We start from the raw sequence: 15,140 nt of genomic DNA, 5'->3' as shown, positions 1-15,140 counted from the left end.
CCAAAGTAGCATGCTCAATATTTTGTGAAAAAAACATCACCCAGTGGAAATACTAATAGTGCTGACTCTAAACTTACTGCAAAATATCTGAATGATTGCTGCCGCCAACTGTGAAAAAAATACATGAAACCATGTTGGTCATGGGATGATGCCGAAGGTAAAACTTACGTTGAGGTCTGACGTCAACATACCTTTAGATCATGATTCTTTACACGTGTCACAATATGTTCAAGAGGTACATGGATGTTGTAGGAGAGTAGGGTCTGCAATCCTATGATCACCCAGATTTTTTGCTTTTGTTTCACTGGTTTACGACTTTCTCTGGCTGTGGGCCTGCTAATCAGCCCCACAGCCTGGCTGTTCTCTTTCTAAATTACGATATGTACCCTGAGTGCATCTACCAATTGGTACTGGGCCACCTTATCAGACCCCGTAACGCAGGGCATAGGTGTACCCAGGGCCGCCAGGGGCTGAAGCATGTATTATGCCACCCCTGGCTGGCCTCCTAAATTTGACACAACTGGCTGCACGACAGCTGGGGCGAAGACGTGTAACCACCCTTCGCTTTAGGTATAGTAGCTCTATATCTAACCATACAATGGACACCCGAGTTCCTATCAGTCACTCCTATGGCAGGCCTTAACGATCCTGAAGGCAGAGTGCGTGGGCTCGTGTGAGCTAGGTTCAGGCCCGAGCCGAGCCCGGTTGCAGCTTGCGGAATCAAGACCCAATAGCTGTTCCATGGTAACGCGTACCATATCGGTAACTCCGGTGTCGCGTTACCCAGGCATGTCGAGTAAGGTGTCATACGAATCGGGGTGCTGCCCTCTCACCAATGCTGGCGACGAGGTTAGCATTCCACCCTTCTAGAGGGACACGACATGTACGTAACTGTGAACCCCGGTTAAAGTTAACTGAAGCCTCAGCTCCACAAAATGGATGCTGCCACCACAGACACGAGTCTGACCTCCTGCTGCTGGGAGTCCTTCCAGCGAGGAGCACTTGGACAAAGGGTTTCCTGTCGAGGGCGCTGTTCGCACCGTCCCAGACAGGGTTTGTGTATTCTGGGTAGGTAGGGCTTTGGCGAGAAGGTGACTGCGGAGTGGCACCCCGGTGCTCACTACGCATCTGCCGGTTAGAACCAGTTCCAGGGGCGACAGCCCTGGCCTGGGGAAAGTCCGGCAGGGGAGAGGGGTGTAACTACCCCCCTTCCTGGTCCCACCCTTAGGGCAGGACCTAGTCATGTACCCACCCCTTTCTTTAGAATAAAGACCGGAGCGGGGACCCTTCCAAATTAGATCATCTTTGATTCAAGAACTACTTTCTACGAAAGGACATTCAAGACTCTTCTCAAGATTTCTCCCTTGTGACTAAGGAGTAGTCACCCTGCATCAGCGGGCACCAACTAAGAACTCTGCGGTTTGCTGTAAGTCCTTCCTCAAGGAATCCGACGGCCCAGCTCGACGAGAACCGGCTTCCCTGGCACCTCTGACCTCTACCCACATCATCAGCTCAGCTGTGATCTGTGGGTGCGACGAGACCTCGAGGGACCGGCCATCATCAGAACCTGCACGCTCTTAAAACCAGCACGACCATCGAGGTAACTCTCTGGTGAGTGCTCTGGGGTCCGAGAAGCCCCGACCCTGAGCCGCTCCAGCACCGAAGTGCAGTCTCCCAGCATCTCCACGATCTGCGTGGGGCCCTTCTGCTCGCTGCTCAGCACGTTGTCTGGTCACTAGCCGCTGGCTTGTGCCCTTCTGTGACGACATCCGAGAATCATCACTGCTGGTCTGGTTGCTCCAGACTGGCCCTTGCTTCCATCTTTGCGAGAAGCACCCCGGACCCTCCTGGTCCACTCAAGACGCCATCTTAGGCCCACCACGTGGCCCTGAGATCTGCCAAGGCTTGTTGCCCCATCCTGGGCCCAGCGACGCCGACAGCATCATCCTTCGTGGGATAGCTCGCACCTCCACCGTGGTCGCCGACAACGCCTCCTGGTCCGTGAGACTGCAGAGCCTAGCGTCGCCCACTCACCTGGTCGAGGTGACGGCCAACCGGTGCCTTCCTGGTACCTTCTGACTACTGGCTAGTAGTACGAACTTGGTCCCCTCTGCTTTCAGGTTTCATCAATCTCCGATCCAGGCTTGGATCTCTACGAACTATTCAGCACTGGTCGCCGGCCAGCAACTCCTTTTCTTCCGGCTCCTGGCTCGTCAGCGAAGACCCTGACGCCTGTAAGACTTGTGCAGCCGCAGCCCTCGTGGCTAGGTAACTCGGCATTTCGGTGCCTGCATAGCCTCCTTACTCTAGGGTCCTGAGTCCCTCGCTTCCGACTTGCCTTATCGGGTCCGCCCGAGACCTTAATCGTTCCGTGTCCTCGGACACTTGTTTTAATTGTGCACTTGAAGTATTTGCTAAAGAGATTTGGTTTGTGCTTAGTACCCTGTCCTCATAAAGAGTACAGGGCTGTTGTGATTCTTAATAAATATATTGTTTATTTTCATAACACTTGTGTGGTGTCCTTTCACTGGGTGTTCAAGGGGTACATGTGTGGTAAACAGTTGGCTTAACGCGCCCTCTCGAGTCTTTAGCCTTAGACTGCTCGTATCCACGCTACTAGGATAGCTGGTCTATAGGTTGACTTACAACCAAACACCATAAGGGTCGTTGGAACGATACATAGCGGTCGCTAGAATAGCGAACGTTGCATATCGGGCCAACTTCTCACAGATGTGACCTGAAAGTGAGATTTTCGGATTAAAGAACCATATACGTAAGTATACATGAGCATAATAAAGTCTTGATGTACTCATATGCTTACCAAAAGAAGATGGTAGCAAAAAAATAACAAGCGATCAGTCTGAGTTATCGAGGAGTCTGAGGTTACTGAAAAAAACAAAAAAACAAAATGACTAATCTATCACCAACCAAGCATTATCAAGAGAGAACAACTGTCAGTCTCAATGTGCTCGCTTGACAGTTCGGGCTGGACTGTTCCCATGAGGCGCAGGGTCAGACTGATTTGCATATAGCCATGTCTGAACTGGGGTGGCAGAGTGGGCTAAAGAACGGTGATGGATTAAACCCAGATCTTTTGACTGGGTGGGAGTGTTTGATTGATTCAGATGCACCGTCCATCACCACCCCCTTTTGTACCGCTTTTGGCCGCCATAAGTGTGGCAGGGTATGCTCAGACATGAGTCTCTTGCTCACTTTGCCACTGGATTCAAGCAAGCCGGGCTGAAGACGGCTGGAATGCCAGAAACCGGTCCTCGGAAGCTTGTTTCCGGTCCAGGGAAGACATGGCTTGGCAGTTCGGGCTGGACTGTTCCCATGAGGCACAGGGTCAGACTGATTTGCATATAGCCATGTCTGAACTGGGGTGGCAGAGTGGGCTAAAGAACGGTGATGGATTAAACCCAGATCTTTTGACTGGGTGTGAGTGTTTGATTGATTCAGATGCTCCGTCCATCACCACCCCCTTTTGTACCACCTGGAAATTAAGAACCCAACATTCCATAGTGAGAAAATTGGAATTTCGATAGAAGCACCGTAGTTAAAAGCAGCTGTGACTCCCAAGACTTTTGATGCCGCTTGGTGCAAACCACCTCTAATTTACCTTAATATTAGTTATCAAAATAACGAGGCAGGCGCTCGCAAGTGGAAAATGAAGAACAGGTTTATTACTCCAGGAGGAGAACACATCACTTCTGACACTGGGGCTATCATCAGGAGGTGCTCTAACTGCATCTCATTTTGGCTCTTCCTTTTATACAGATTTTACACAATGCATTGTTGTCATATCAGCCCACCTTTGTTATATCAACATGTTTATACAAGATTTGAGGCCCCGCTCCAAGCGTGTTGTCATACAAACCTCACTGTTGTTCTCCTCCCACCCGGGTCAAACAGACAATATTATGGTAAACAGGGCCTTGCTTCAGGGTCTAAAACATGTGAGACCAGCCAGATCTAAGAGTCTGTTCCATTGATAAAACAGGTTCCATTGTTGGTGAAAACAAGTCTTGCTGTTTGCGGTGCAATAAATCATGTCTGCAAGGGTCATCTTAGTATCTGAAATCTTTGGTTAGTACACAAGTGTGGGGAGGGGAGAAGAATGCAAAAGTTCAGAAGTTCATTAGTTATCGAGGACAGAAAGAGGTGGTGGTTTAGCCATAGGGCGCTAAGTGTTGTTGTGGCAATAGAATGTCTCTTTGAAGATACCATCAAAGGCATGCCAATTAGTTATGGCCTCGGCACTCATATCAGGTTTGGTCAGAGGGCCAGATGGGTGCTAGTGCGGGCAGGGTGAGAAAGAGGTGACCATCAGAATACAAAATGCCTGCGGTTGATCAAAATGACTGCAGCTTATGTTAATGAAAGAACTTTCGCCAGACAAGATTGCGCAGGTAATGTTCATGCTTGTTATTTTAATTCTAACAGTCCTCCCTTTGAACATACCTCGCCAGCTTGCTAATCTATTCCAATGTCTTCGGGGCACTAGGTACTGCATTGCAAATGCTTGTTATAAAAGGGTACAATTATAGAAATACCCCTGGAAGGTGGAATTACATATACGGCAGCTGCATTGACACTGTCGTAAGGATGGGCCCCAAAGTTCAGTGTCAGATTTAAATACATCTACTGTTACCATATCCTGTCCAGGGGCCTGTCCCCGGCACTGAACTCTAAAGCTAAAAGGACCTTATCATTGGTGATGTCCATTGGAAAATGTCCACATTCATGCATCGCCTCACAAACTCCGCTTTCACCATCCTACTACTGTCTAAATATTTCTGAAAAATGTGCCACCCAAGCGTCACAAGGGACAAAGGAACAGAACTACAGGATGGTGTCATTTTTTAAGAAATGTTGCATTGACCGTATCTCAAAATAAATGAGTGCCCTTAAATTCTGCAGCAAAAGCCAATTTATTCTGTGCTTCTGCCTGTAGTGTTTTCATCCGAACAACCAAGTCCTGTTTGTATTGTTGATGGAGTGACTGAGGGCCATATGTAGGTAATCCCGATTTACCAATTCTAAAATACCGAATTTTACCGATTCGGTATTTCAGAATTGGTAAATAGTATGTGGATAAAAATTCAGTACATTTTAACAAATCTGTAATATTCGGTATTACCGATTCGGTAATTCCCATTTATTCCTTTGGGCCTGGAGGCCCATAGGAATGAATGAGCAGCCATTCACTATCACCGATTTGGTAAATACCAAATACCAAATCTGTAATAGGGGTAACATATTCAAGGGTGGCAGGGTGTCACATTGACACCCTGTTGCACCCCTGAATCGTGCATGTGTGCACATGTGGCACACATATAGGCCCTAAGGGCATGTATGTCTGCCACATCGCACTTTTCAAAAAGCACAAATTTGCTTTTTGAATGGTTTTCGGTATTTACCACCATTTAGTTGGTGGTAAATAACGAATCCTCTGATCACAAATGCACTCACTTGAGTGCTCCCTACATTGAGGATTCGGTAATTTTCCGATTCAGTATCTTAAGGATTCGGTAATTTATCGATTCCTTAAATTACCGAATCAGTAAATTACTGAATCCTTATTTATGCCCACCTACATTGGAAAAAGCGAAATACCGGTCAGTAACGGCAAATTTACAGATTTTCGGCCGTTACCAACCGGTATTTGGCTACCTACATGTGGCCCTCAGTGGCCAAGATCTCCACGGGGGGAACTGCTTGAAGGTTGTTACAATAACTTATTTCTCTTAAATTGCTTAGTACAATTTTTTGTTAAATGCTATTGGGGTCAATGCAAGCCCTCTTAACTAGTACACCATTAGGCCTAGTAGGGGTAATTTGAGTTACTGGAGGAAATGATTCATGTTGCTTAACCTCAAAAAAGAAGGATAATATGATAGGATTATGATCACTCAGTACTGAATGTACAATACAAGGAGTTCCACACATGTTGTTACCCGAAGCTGATAACAATACATGATCAATAACTGTAGATGAGTTTCTTCCAGTAAATGATGGGACTTGTTCCCCGTTATAATCACAACCACACCTCAGTAACTGCAAGATATACTTAAAAAAGATGCTATTTCAGTACTTCGTAATATTCACTTGGCAGAAATACATGGGATGTAAAAAAAACCTCAAGGCCATGATCAAGTGCTGTAGGCACTCTACTACGTGTAGCATCAGAAATATCATTGTAAAAATGTACCAGTACCAAATCTCGAACCTCCCCCCCCCCCTTTATATTCAGCCACACAGTTGGGAGTGTGGACCCACCAATGAAATCTTCCTCACATTTACAGAGAGCTTATTAGAGCTAAGAATCTGAAGCCCCCCTTTAGCCCCGCCAGCTTGAGAGGCTATAGCATCCAGAAAATATGTGGAAACCCACTCCCCTTATATCAGGCTTACACACCAAGTTTCTTGTATAGAGATAACATAGAATCCAGATATGGTATTGATCTAATCGACGTTCCCTTACTAACTCATTAGCACGCCCACAATCAAAATTGCAAATTTTGTAACTCCCATTCAGAGTGTGATTAATGGGACATAGGCTTGTAGGCAATTTAGGCTATTGTTACCATCAGAGCTGTTGTTGATAGACTTATATTTAACTGTGGCAAGGGTAGTTTCCGTCCCAAGGATACACAAGGAGTCATCGTGGGTCAAATTACTATCAAAGGCTTTCAAAGTGCCCCCAGGATTATCTTCTCTATACCTCATATCGTGGTGCCAGCTACAGCTAAATCAACCATTATCTTCTAAAGAACTCAATACCTGGTGCCTATTTGACACAGCCAGGTCAGGGCAAAAAGATGGTTGGGGCATTGGCAATCTCTGTATATTCCTTGCAACATAATTTGTGTGTTCGGGGCTCTGTGCATGACCATAAAAAAAGTGCAGGGGAAATATGGCCACATTCTGAGCTGACGGAGAGCCCAATCCATCCCACTCTCCTACTAAATAGAATTTTATGTGCTCTATCAGGTGGAAAGGGACAGTTAGAACTGAGGCAGTGTAAAACCTTTGTCTTCAATGATTCAGAGGCCTCACTAACATCCAATTTCATGGGGGGGGGACATTAACCAAGACAGCCACATAGGGGGCAGCAAGCAGGAGGGAGATTAATCATTACAGAATCATAAGAAGGCATTATGGTGCTGGAATCAATATGATTAATTTCTAACGGCTGGGACTGTGTAGCAGGAGGGAGTTGCTGGCTCTAGTAAAAATGGCCCATAATAGTTGTGTAGAAGTGAGATTCCTGTCAGTCTCACTGGTGCAGAGACACCCCTTGTCTACGGGTTCAGTAAATGAGGATCGACACTGGAGTGGAATAAAACATAAGTGTATTATATCTCATGAGATGGCTCTGTCATACATATACTGCAAGTGCATTTATACATTCTGGGTACCATAGGATTGCACCAAAAACCCCTTTGTCATGCTTACATCAAACTTTACATAACCCTCTTATGGCATTTTTACATAACGCTTACACAACCCCTTACACAACACCTTGCACAACGCTTACATGCTGAACTGTGGAATCCTGATAGACCCCTACCCACGTCACTTTCATAGATGGGCAAGGGTGGTTACATGCGTTGGTGGGCTAACAGATTATTCTCAATCAGTTATGAGGGAGGAAAGGAAATCGTGATCCGTTCAATTCCCTGTGGTTAACTATAGCTAATCAAAATTGGAAGGATCACTTGCCCTGCATAACATTGGGTATGCGGGAACGGTTCTTAAATCCCAATAAAAAACCCTCATACACGTGTTCACTGATGGTAACATTAAGCGGTATATTTTCGTTCTCCACTTTTTCCCACACGTGTCTGCAAAATCATGGGGTTTAGTGGTTATGCAACCTCCACCTGGAGGTAATACCCTTTGTTAAAACAGTAGTGACTAGAAATGGTGCTCGTGAAAGGTGAAGTGTGTTAAAAAGTCTCTAGGTTCCAGATACAATTCTTTATTCTTTCCGGGTTTTTTAGAGGCAAGATAAAAAATAATGTGGGTGAATAAGCGCTATTATGGCTCCATCACGCAAAGACTGTGAAAATAGGTCGACATGTTTCAGCCCATATTCGCCAGGAGGTCGGGTGGGCTTTCTTCAGGACCAAGGGGTGAAGTGAAAAGAAGTGAAAGTTACTCCTAAGTATTACTTAATGTATCTATTACAGAACATCATTTGAGTTGTTGTTCTAAAAAGGTCCTTTGGTACCTATGAGAAATAAATATTTCAGAAAACAGACAAAACAAAGGGACGGGGTTCGGGATTCACACAACATAATGTACGGTATTAAACCCGTAACATACAATACTCATTTGAGTCGTATGTGGTCTTCTTTATACTATTGCTCTTACTCCGCATGTCATGGGTAAGGTCAACTCTCTCATATGATTTTGGCAAACTGGTGTTACAATTACTGTTTAGTCTCTAGTGACAGTACTAACTGTACAGATGGAATAAGAAAGGCGTATTTCATATACCTTTCAGATGTTAAGTTAATATTGTTTTCAACATATAACATTACTTTGGCGCTCTCTCATTTATTCATCAAATGGTAGTCTCGAAGGCGTATTTCATGTACCTTCCATATATACTGCTCATGTATTCACCATGCTTCTGGGGTAACGTTTGTTTTATACACTCGTCTGTGCTCGCATTTAAGTATACCAACCATTCATATCAAAAAAGGCGTATTTCATATACCTTCTTAAGATCTCATGCATGCATATGGGTAACGTTTGCCATGCAGTCTTATTAATGTTAAAAACATTCATTTCAGTACAAGAAGGCGTGCCTCGGGTGTCCTCTCTGAACTTCACTACACTCAACAGCGTGATTTAGTGCTAGAGTAAGATGCGTGTCGTTTTTTAATTCACGTACCTTCTTTTCGGGTTATTTTAACCTCATCGGGATCCTCGTGGGTCAGCGGGGCCTGATATAATAAATTAGATCTTAGTTAACCTATCCCAAGAGTAATACGTTACGGTTTTGTTGCAGTAGTTTCTGCTGCTACCTTCGGCCACCTCTTCACTCTGCTTGTGCTGACTCTACCACTCCGGTCCCGGAAACAGTTCTACTTCCGGGTTAGGGTGTTTTTGTAAGGAGTTCGCGTGGGAGAGTAGAAAGACTATAAAGACTTATCCGAGTCTTTTTTCATCTAATTAGGTCATAAAAGTGAATTTAATCTTTAGAAATCGGTATACATTGGTGAATGCCAGAGTTGATATTATAATATTTGATGCTGCTTAGATCGTTCTTAAATCACTCATTATTTCCATGATAGGATCGTGCAGTTGGTCATTTTTTATTTGTAGATATTGCCCCACGGGATATTGTCATTCAATCCCTTGCGGTCTGTGCCCAATCTGTGTACCCATCTTTGCTCCTTCTCAAAGAGAATACTTTCAGCATTATGATCTCTGTGGGACTGGTTCTGGGATCGGAGTGGTAGAGTCAGCACATCTTTGGATAGGTTAACTAATATCTAATTTATTATATCAGGCCCCGCTGACCCACGCGGATCTCGATGAGGTTAAAATAACCCAAAAAGAAGGTACGTGAATTAAAAAACTACACGCATCTTACTCTAGCACTAAATCACGCTGTTGAGTGTAGTGAAGTTCAGAGAGGACACCCGAGGCCCGCCTTCTTGTACTGGAATGAATGTTTTTTAACATTAATAAGACTGCATGGCGAACGTTACCCATATGCATGCATGAGATCTTAAGAAGGTATATGAAATACGCCTTTTTTTATATGAATGGTTGGTATACTTAAAAGCGAGCACAGACGAGTGTATAAAACAAACGTTACCCCAGAAGCATGGTGAATACATGAGCAGTATATATGGAAGGTACATGAAATACGCCTTCGAGACTACCATTTGATGAATAAATGAGAGAGTGCCAAAGTAATGTTATATGTTGAAAACAATATTAACTTAACATCTGAAAGGTATATGAAATACGCCTTTCTTATTCAATCTGTACGGTTAGTACTGTCACTAGAGACTAAACAGTAATTGTAACACCAGTTTGCCAAAATCATATGAGAGAGTTGACCTTACCCATGACATGCGGAGTAAGAGCAATAGTATAAAGAAGACCACATACGACTCAAATGAGTATTGTATGTTACAGGTTTAATACCGTACATTATGTTGTGTGAATCCCGAAGCCCGTCCCTTTGTTTTGTCTGTTTTCTGAAATATTTATTTCTCATAGGTACCAAAGGACCTTTTTAGAACAACAACTCAAATGATGTTCTGTAATAGATACACTAAGTAATACTTAGGAGTAACTTTCACTTCTTTTCACTTCACCCCTTGGTCCTGAAGAAAGCCCACCCGACCTCCTGGCGAATATGGGCTGAAACATGTCGACCTATTTTCACAGTCTTTGCGTGATGGAGCCTTAATAGCTCTTATTCACCTACATTATTTTTTATCTTGCCTCTAAAAAACCCGGAAAGAATAAAGAATTGTATCTGGAACCTAGAGACTTTTTAACACACTTCCCCTTTCACGAGCACCATTTCTGGTCACTACTGTTTTAACAAAGGGTATTACCTCCAGGTGGAGGTTGCATAACCACTAAACCCCATGATTTTGCAGACACGTGTGGGAAAAAGCGGAGAACGAAAATATACCGCTTAAAGTTACCATCAGTGAACACGTGTATGAGGGTTTTTTATTGGGATTTAAGAACCGTTCCCGCATACCCAATGTTATGCAGGACAAGTGATCCTTCCTTCCAATTTTGATTAGCTATAGGGCTAACAGATTAGACATCTGTGCACTTTGGCCCTTCGGCAGGGCAGGACTCCTTACTGTGGCACTTGAGCATTATCAGTACAACCAGCTTTCAGTGAACATGCAACTTCTGACTTTATGAAAGTCCCTGCAGAAACACAAAATGGAGCTGATGGGCGAAATGGCTGAGAGCAGAGGCTAATTTAACAAAATACAATTTTTACTGTTAAACAGGTGTCTGTACGAAGGGCACATGGTACATCTCTTGTGCACAACCAGCCTCAGTGCTCACTAAGGTTTGCCCTGGAGTAGTACTGGTCCCAGGTTGAACCATAGCATCCTATCAGGGCAGGATTACTAACAGAATTAGCCTGCCTTATCTGATCACACAGTCAAAAGCTGGGCCATAGTCTTCCCCAGTTACCCAGAGAAACTGCGCCCTTACCTCTTGGCACTTGGCAGGCATCATTTGGAGTCCATTGTAGCTGACTTTCCCACTCCAGCTGAGTGGAGGCAGTTCCTGGCTAAGAGCACCAGAGTCTGTCTAAGAAACAGAGCCCAAGAGCCTACCTGAAGCTTGAAAATGTTTAGTAAAGAAAACTAAGCAAAAACATGATATTGCTATGCAAGGTTATGAATGATTACCCCTCATAGTGGTTGTGCATTTAATGCATTTTGCCCCCTTTGAACACGCCTTTTATAACCTTCTACATTAACCTGGAAGGAAACACATGACAGAAATCGAAACTTTGATAGCACTGCACGTGCACAGCTTTCTCATTTGCTTAGAACAGTAATTCTAGGCACTGAGATAAGAAAATAAGAGTCCTCTCTTATTGATGCCAAGCATGTCAGAGTTTCTAACACTTTTTTAAAAAAAAAGAACAAGGGTACCCACAAGGTTGATAAGGACCCTGGGTGTCAGTTTTGTATTAAAACAGTGGTCCTTATACAAAGCAAAAATAGAAACGATAAATATAGGCTAGAATCAGTGCTATGTTGGGAGTGTCCAGCCGGACATTCAATTTAATGAAACAATGGAGTCAGGAAAATAAGAGCAGATCAATATAGTGGGACAAAAACACATGACCAGTACAAAAAGACAAAGACATTTCAGGCAAGACAAGGGTAGCTTGTCAGATTTAAATTGTAGCAAGCTTAGTGGAAACAGTGAATGCTCTTCTTTTAACACAATGGATTAATGTGCGTGCTGTTTACATTGGTCGACGTTTCGATCCTTTCAAAGCAATAGTAGGATCATCGTCAGGACAGTTGAGTTACAAGCCTGAGCTATAAAGTGCCTTGGAACTATAGTTTACACACAACTGAGGCAAAAGGAAGGTTTAATGAGTCCGGAAGCTCGCTTCAATACGCGATCTTAAAACTTGACGATACAAGATAGACGGTGGACGTAATAAGGAATAACAAAGTATCACAGCGAGGTGGCAATGCACGATCTGCCGTAAGATCGTGCATTGCCACCTCGCTGTGATACTTTGTCATTCCTTATTACGTCCACCGTCTATCTTGTATCGTCAAGTTTTAAGATAGCGTATTGATGCGAGCCTCAGGACTCATTGTTTGAACACCATGCATTATAATTTCTAACGCATTATTGATGCACAGCTGAGAAGTTCAATCAACAAAGGAAAGATGGTTACATTTCAGAAGGAAAGATAAGTTCATCATCAGCAAAGCAAATTTACAGTGAGGACATACAAGAGGCCTGTGTTCGCCTCTTATCTCACTTTCAAGTCTGTTTGCAAACAACATTCCTTATGCTAGACCCTATTCTCAACTGAAGGGTGAGTCTTGGTTACATATTGCAGAAGTCATAATTCTAAGCATGTGTCACTTGTATCTAACCTAAAAAAGCACCATTCTCTCTAATGAATACTCTGGCCGAACATTCATTGTAAAACAACGAATTATTGTCTTGCTTCTTCAAAGTTCAAAGCCACAAACCATACATAGCTGAGATAAGGCAGCCTTGTGTGCCTGCTGCTCCTGAATTTTTTTATAATTAACAAACAAGAGATTAAAACTTCACAATTACCTCAATTGGTCACTTTCAAAAAACGTCAGCATGTTTTTTTAGAAACCTTTCTAGAAGCACAAGTCAAAATGGAGACTCTATTGCTACTGTTTTGAGAATGGTTCAAGTCTATATGCTTATATTTTTTTGGCTTTCACATGTTATTTCTCCCATGACACATTGTGATGACGCAGTAGAGCATATATGTCCTCTCTAGTCAAGGATTGACATTTTACAGGTCTCTTGAGTGTTGGGAGTTTCTGAACTGTAACTGCCAGTTTCATGTGGCTTGATAGGGCAAAATTCTGTTCTCTAGCTGCCGGCTATCATTCAAGCCGGTTCTCACACCTTTCTTCTTTGCGCTATAATCGCACTAGTACATTGGTTGTGTGCTGGAAAGTGTGTGTGTGTGTGTGTGTGTGTGTGTGTGTACAGAAAAATATGTATATTTTATGATGAGTTCTCCCCTCATGGGTCATTGAGGCATAGTTAATTCCTTAGCTATTTCTAGAACTAATTAGCTGATTCTCGTCATAATTTTATATACAATTGTGATGTCAAGTTTGTCATTTGATAAATAAACTGTTTCAGTGGAACTTCTTTCCATTTGTTATTTTCTATATCCACACCGAATCTTAGCAAATAGCAACATATCTACTACATATTCGATAATACCTTTGCTGTTAGAGCATAGAGCAAATCATCGGCACATTCAAATTTTGTCACAGCTTTCCATTAGTTTTAGTTAAACATTACTAACATTTGCAAAACAGGGCAAAAAGCAATGGGAGCCATAGATAACCCTGGTAGGTCCCTGATTGGATCTAACACTATTTACGTGCCACCAAGTTATAACTGCTACAGTAAGGATTTTGTCTCTGGTACTTAAAATGCATGTCCTCTTTGTTACTTATTCTCAATACCTTGTAATTTGCTAATCTTTGTTTCATTTCCTAGATAAACGTGTTGAGAATTGGCCTTTGATGCAGTCACCCTTGCCTACACTGGCTATAAGCACTCTCTATCTTCTTGTGGTGTGGTTGGGCCCTGTATGGATGAAGAACAGAGAACCCTTCCAGCTTCGTTACCTGCTAATAATCTACAATTTTGGAATGGTTATACTTAACTTCTTCATCTTCAAAGAGGTTAGTGCGATTGAGACAAAAGTGCAGAATTTAGATTGATGTTTTCATATATCTTTTGCAAATGTCAATGATGCTTCATTCTGTTCATCGTGTAGTGGCAGTCTTGTTACCTTTTCCCAATCTCGGGGAGACCACAATAACTGTAAGTCGTTACTAGCCTTGCATTTGTGTACCATGTGTGCTCTGTTACAAAAGTCATCAACAGCTATTATAATTGAGCTGGTTTTTGCCATTAGCTTGTGAAACATTTTTTTAAAACTTTTTTTATATTTATGAAAGCAATATCGAGAATACATGAATCATCAATACAAGAGTCGGAATTGTCAAATCACTGGGTTATTTATATGCAGTTGACACTTCTCTTTCTCTACTTTCTATGTATTTTTTAAGATGAGGACCTACCAATTCTTTGTTGTAAACTGCATCGTATTACTCCAACCCTGATGGTAACAAAGTCGGGGTTTCTAATAAACCAAAACTCTGTAATGGGTTCAGTGTCCAAACCTCTATGTTCCCTTCCATGTCATCAAGCAAGTGTCTCTTTGTAGACAGTGAGTTCCAATCTTCTAATGCCAAGGGAGCCCTTCACAGTCAAGGTGCTCCCTGTATAGAATTGGTATTACGTATATCACTGTGCATCGCTATAGCTATTACTTTGAACATTGGAGTAAAAATGGACCTGCTGCACACTTCCCTTATACAGGAGTGTTTGAATACCTTCTCCTATTTGCAAACAACAACCCAGTAGCGTGACAATAACCTGTGCAGCACCCGGCAGTGCAAGAGGGGAGCGGGCGGGGCATGAGCTCCAGGGTCCCTCTCCAGCACCGTACACGGATGGCGGGACCTTTGCTGGACAGCTCCTGACTGGGTCCATATTATGGGGGTTCCCTTCTATGTACTTTGCATGGGCCCCCCTGCAAGCTTTGTTACGCCACTGGAATAACCCTTGGGAATATGATAACATACAACCTCATCTTCATAATATCGGGTTCACCTGTATATTGCTCTGTAATGAGGAAGCTGAACCACTATTTTGAAACCAACCTAGTTATCTTGAATGCCTTTCTTTTACAAGGGAATTTTGGTAAGCCCCTCAGGTTTTCAGGCCCTTTGATAATATTCCAGCAGGCCTAAAACAATACTGTTGTCTTATTCTCATTTGTTTGCAGAATGTTCTCAATT

General features: G+C 43.1%; 1 protein-coding gene across 1 annotated transcript in view; it reads left to right on the top strand.

Moving 5' to 3' along the window:
• The window catches only part of ELOVL4 (ELOVL fatty acid elongase 4), a 184,402-nt gene that overhangs the window by 71,592 nt on the left and 97,670 nt on the right, over positions 1-15,140 (top strand). Inside the window, exon 2 of the mRNA XM_086926545.1 lies at positions 13,768-13,955. Coding sequence (XP_086782671.1) covers positions 13,768-13,955 — 188 coding nt within the window. The remainder of the gene's footprint in view (positions 1-13,767; positions 13,956-15,140) is intronic.

The sequence above is a fragment of the Lissotriton vulgaris genome, chromosome 6 (assembly GCF_964263255.1).
Source record: "Lissotriton vulgaris chromosome 6, aLisVul1.2, whole genome shotgun sequence".
Taxonomy (NCBI): Eukaryota; Metazoa; Chordata; class Amphibia; order Caudata; family Salamandridae; genus Lissotriton; species Lissotriton vulgaris.
Note: the sequence above shows the minus strand (reverse complement) of the source record. Positions and strands in the feature narration are given on the sequence as shown.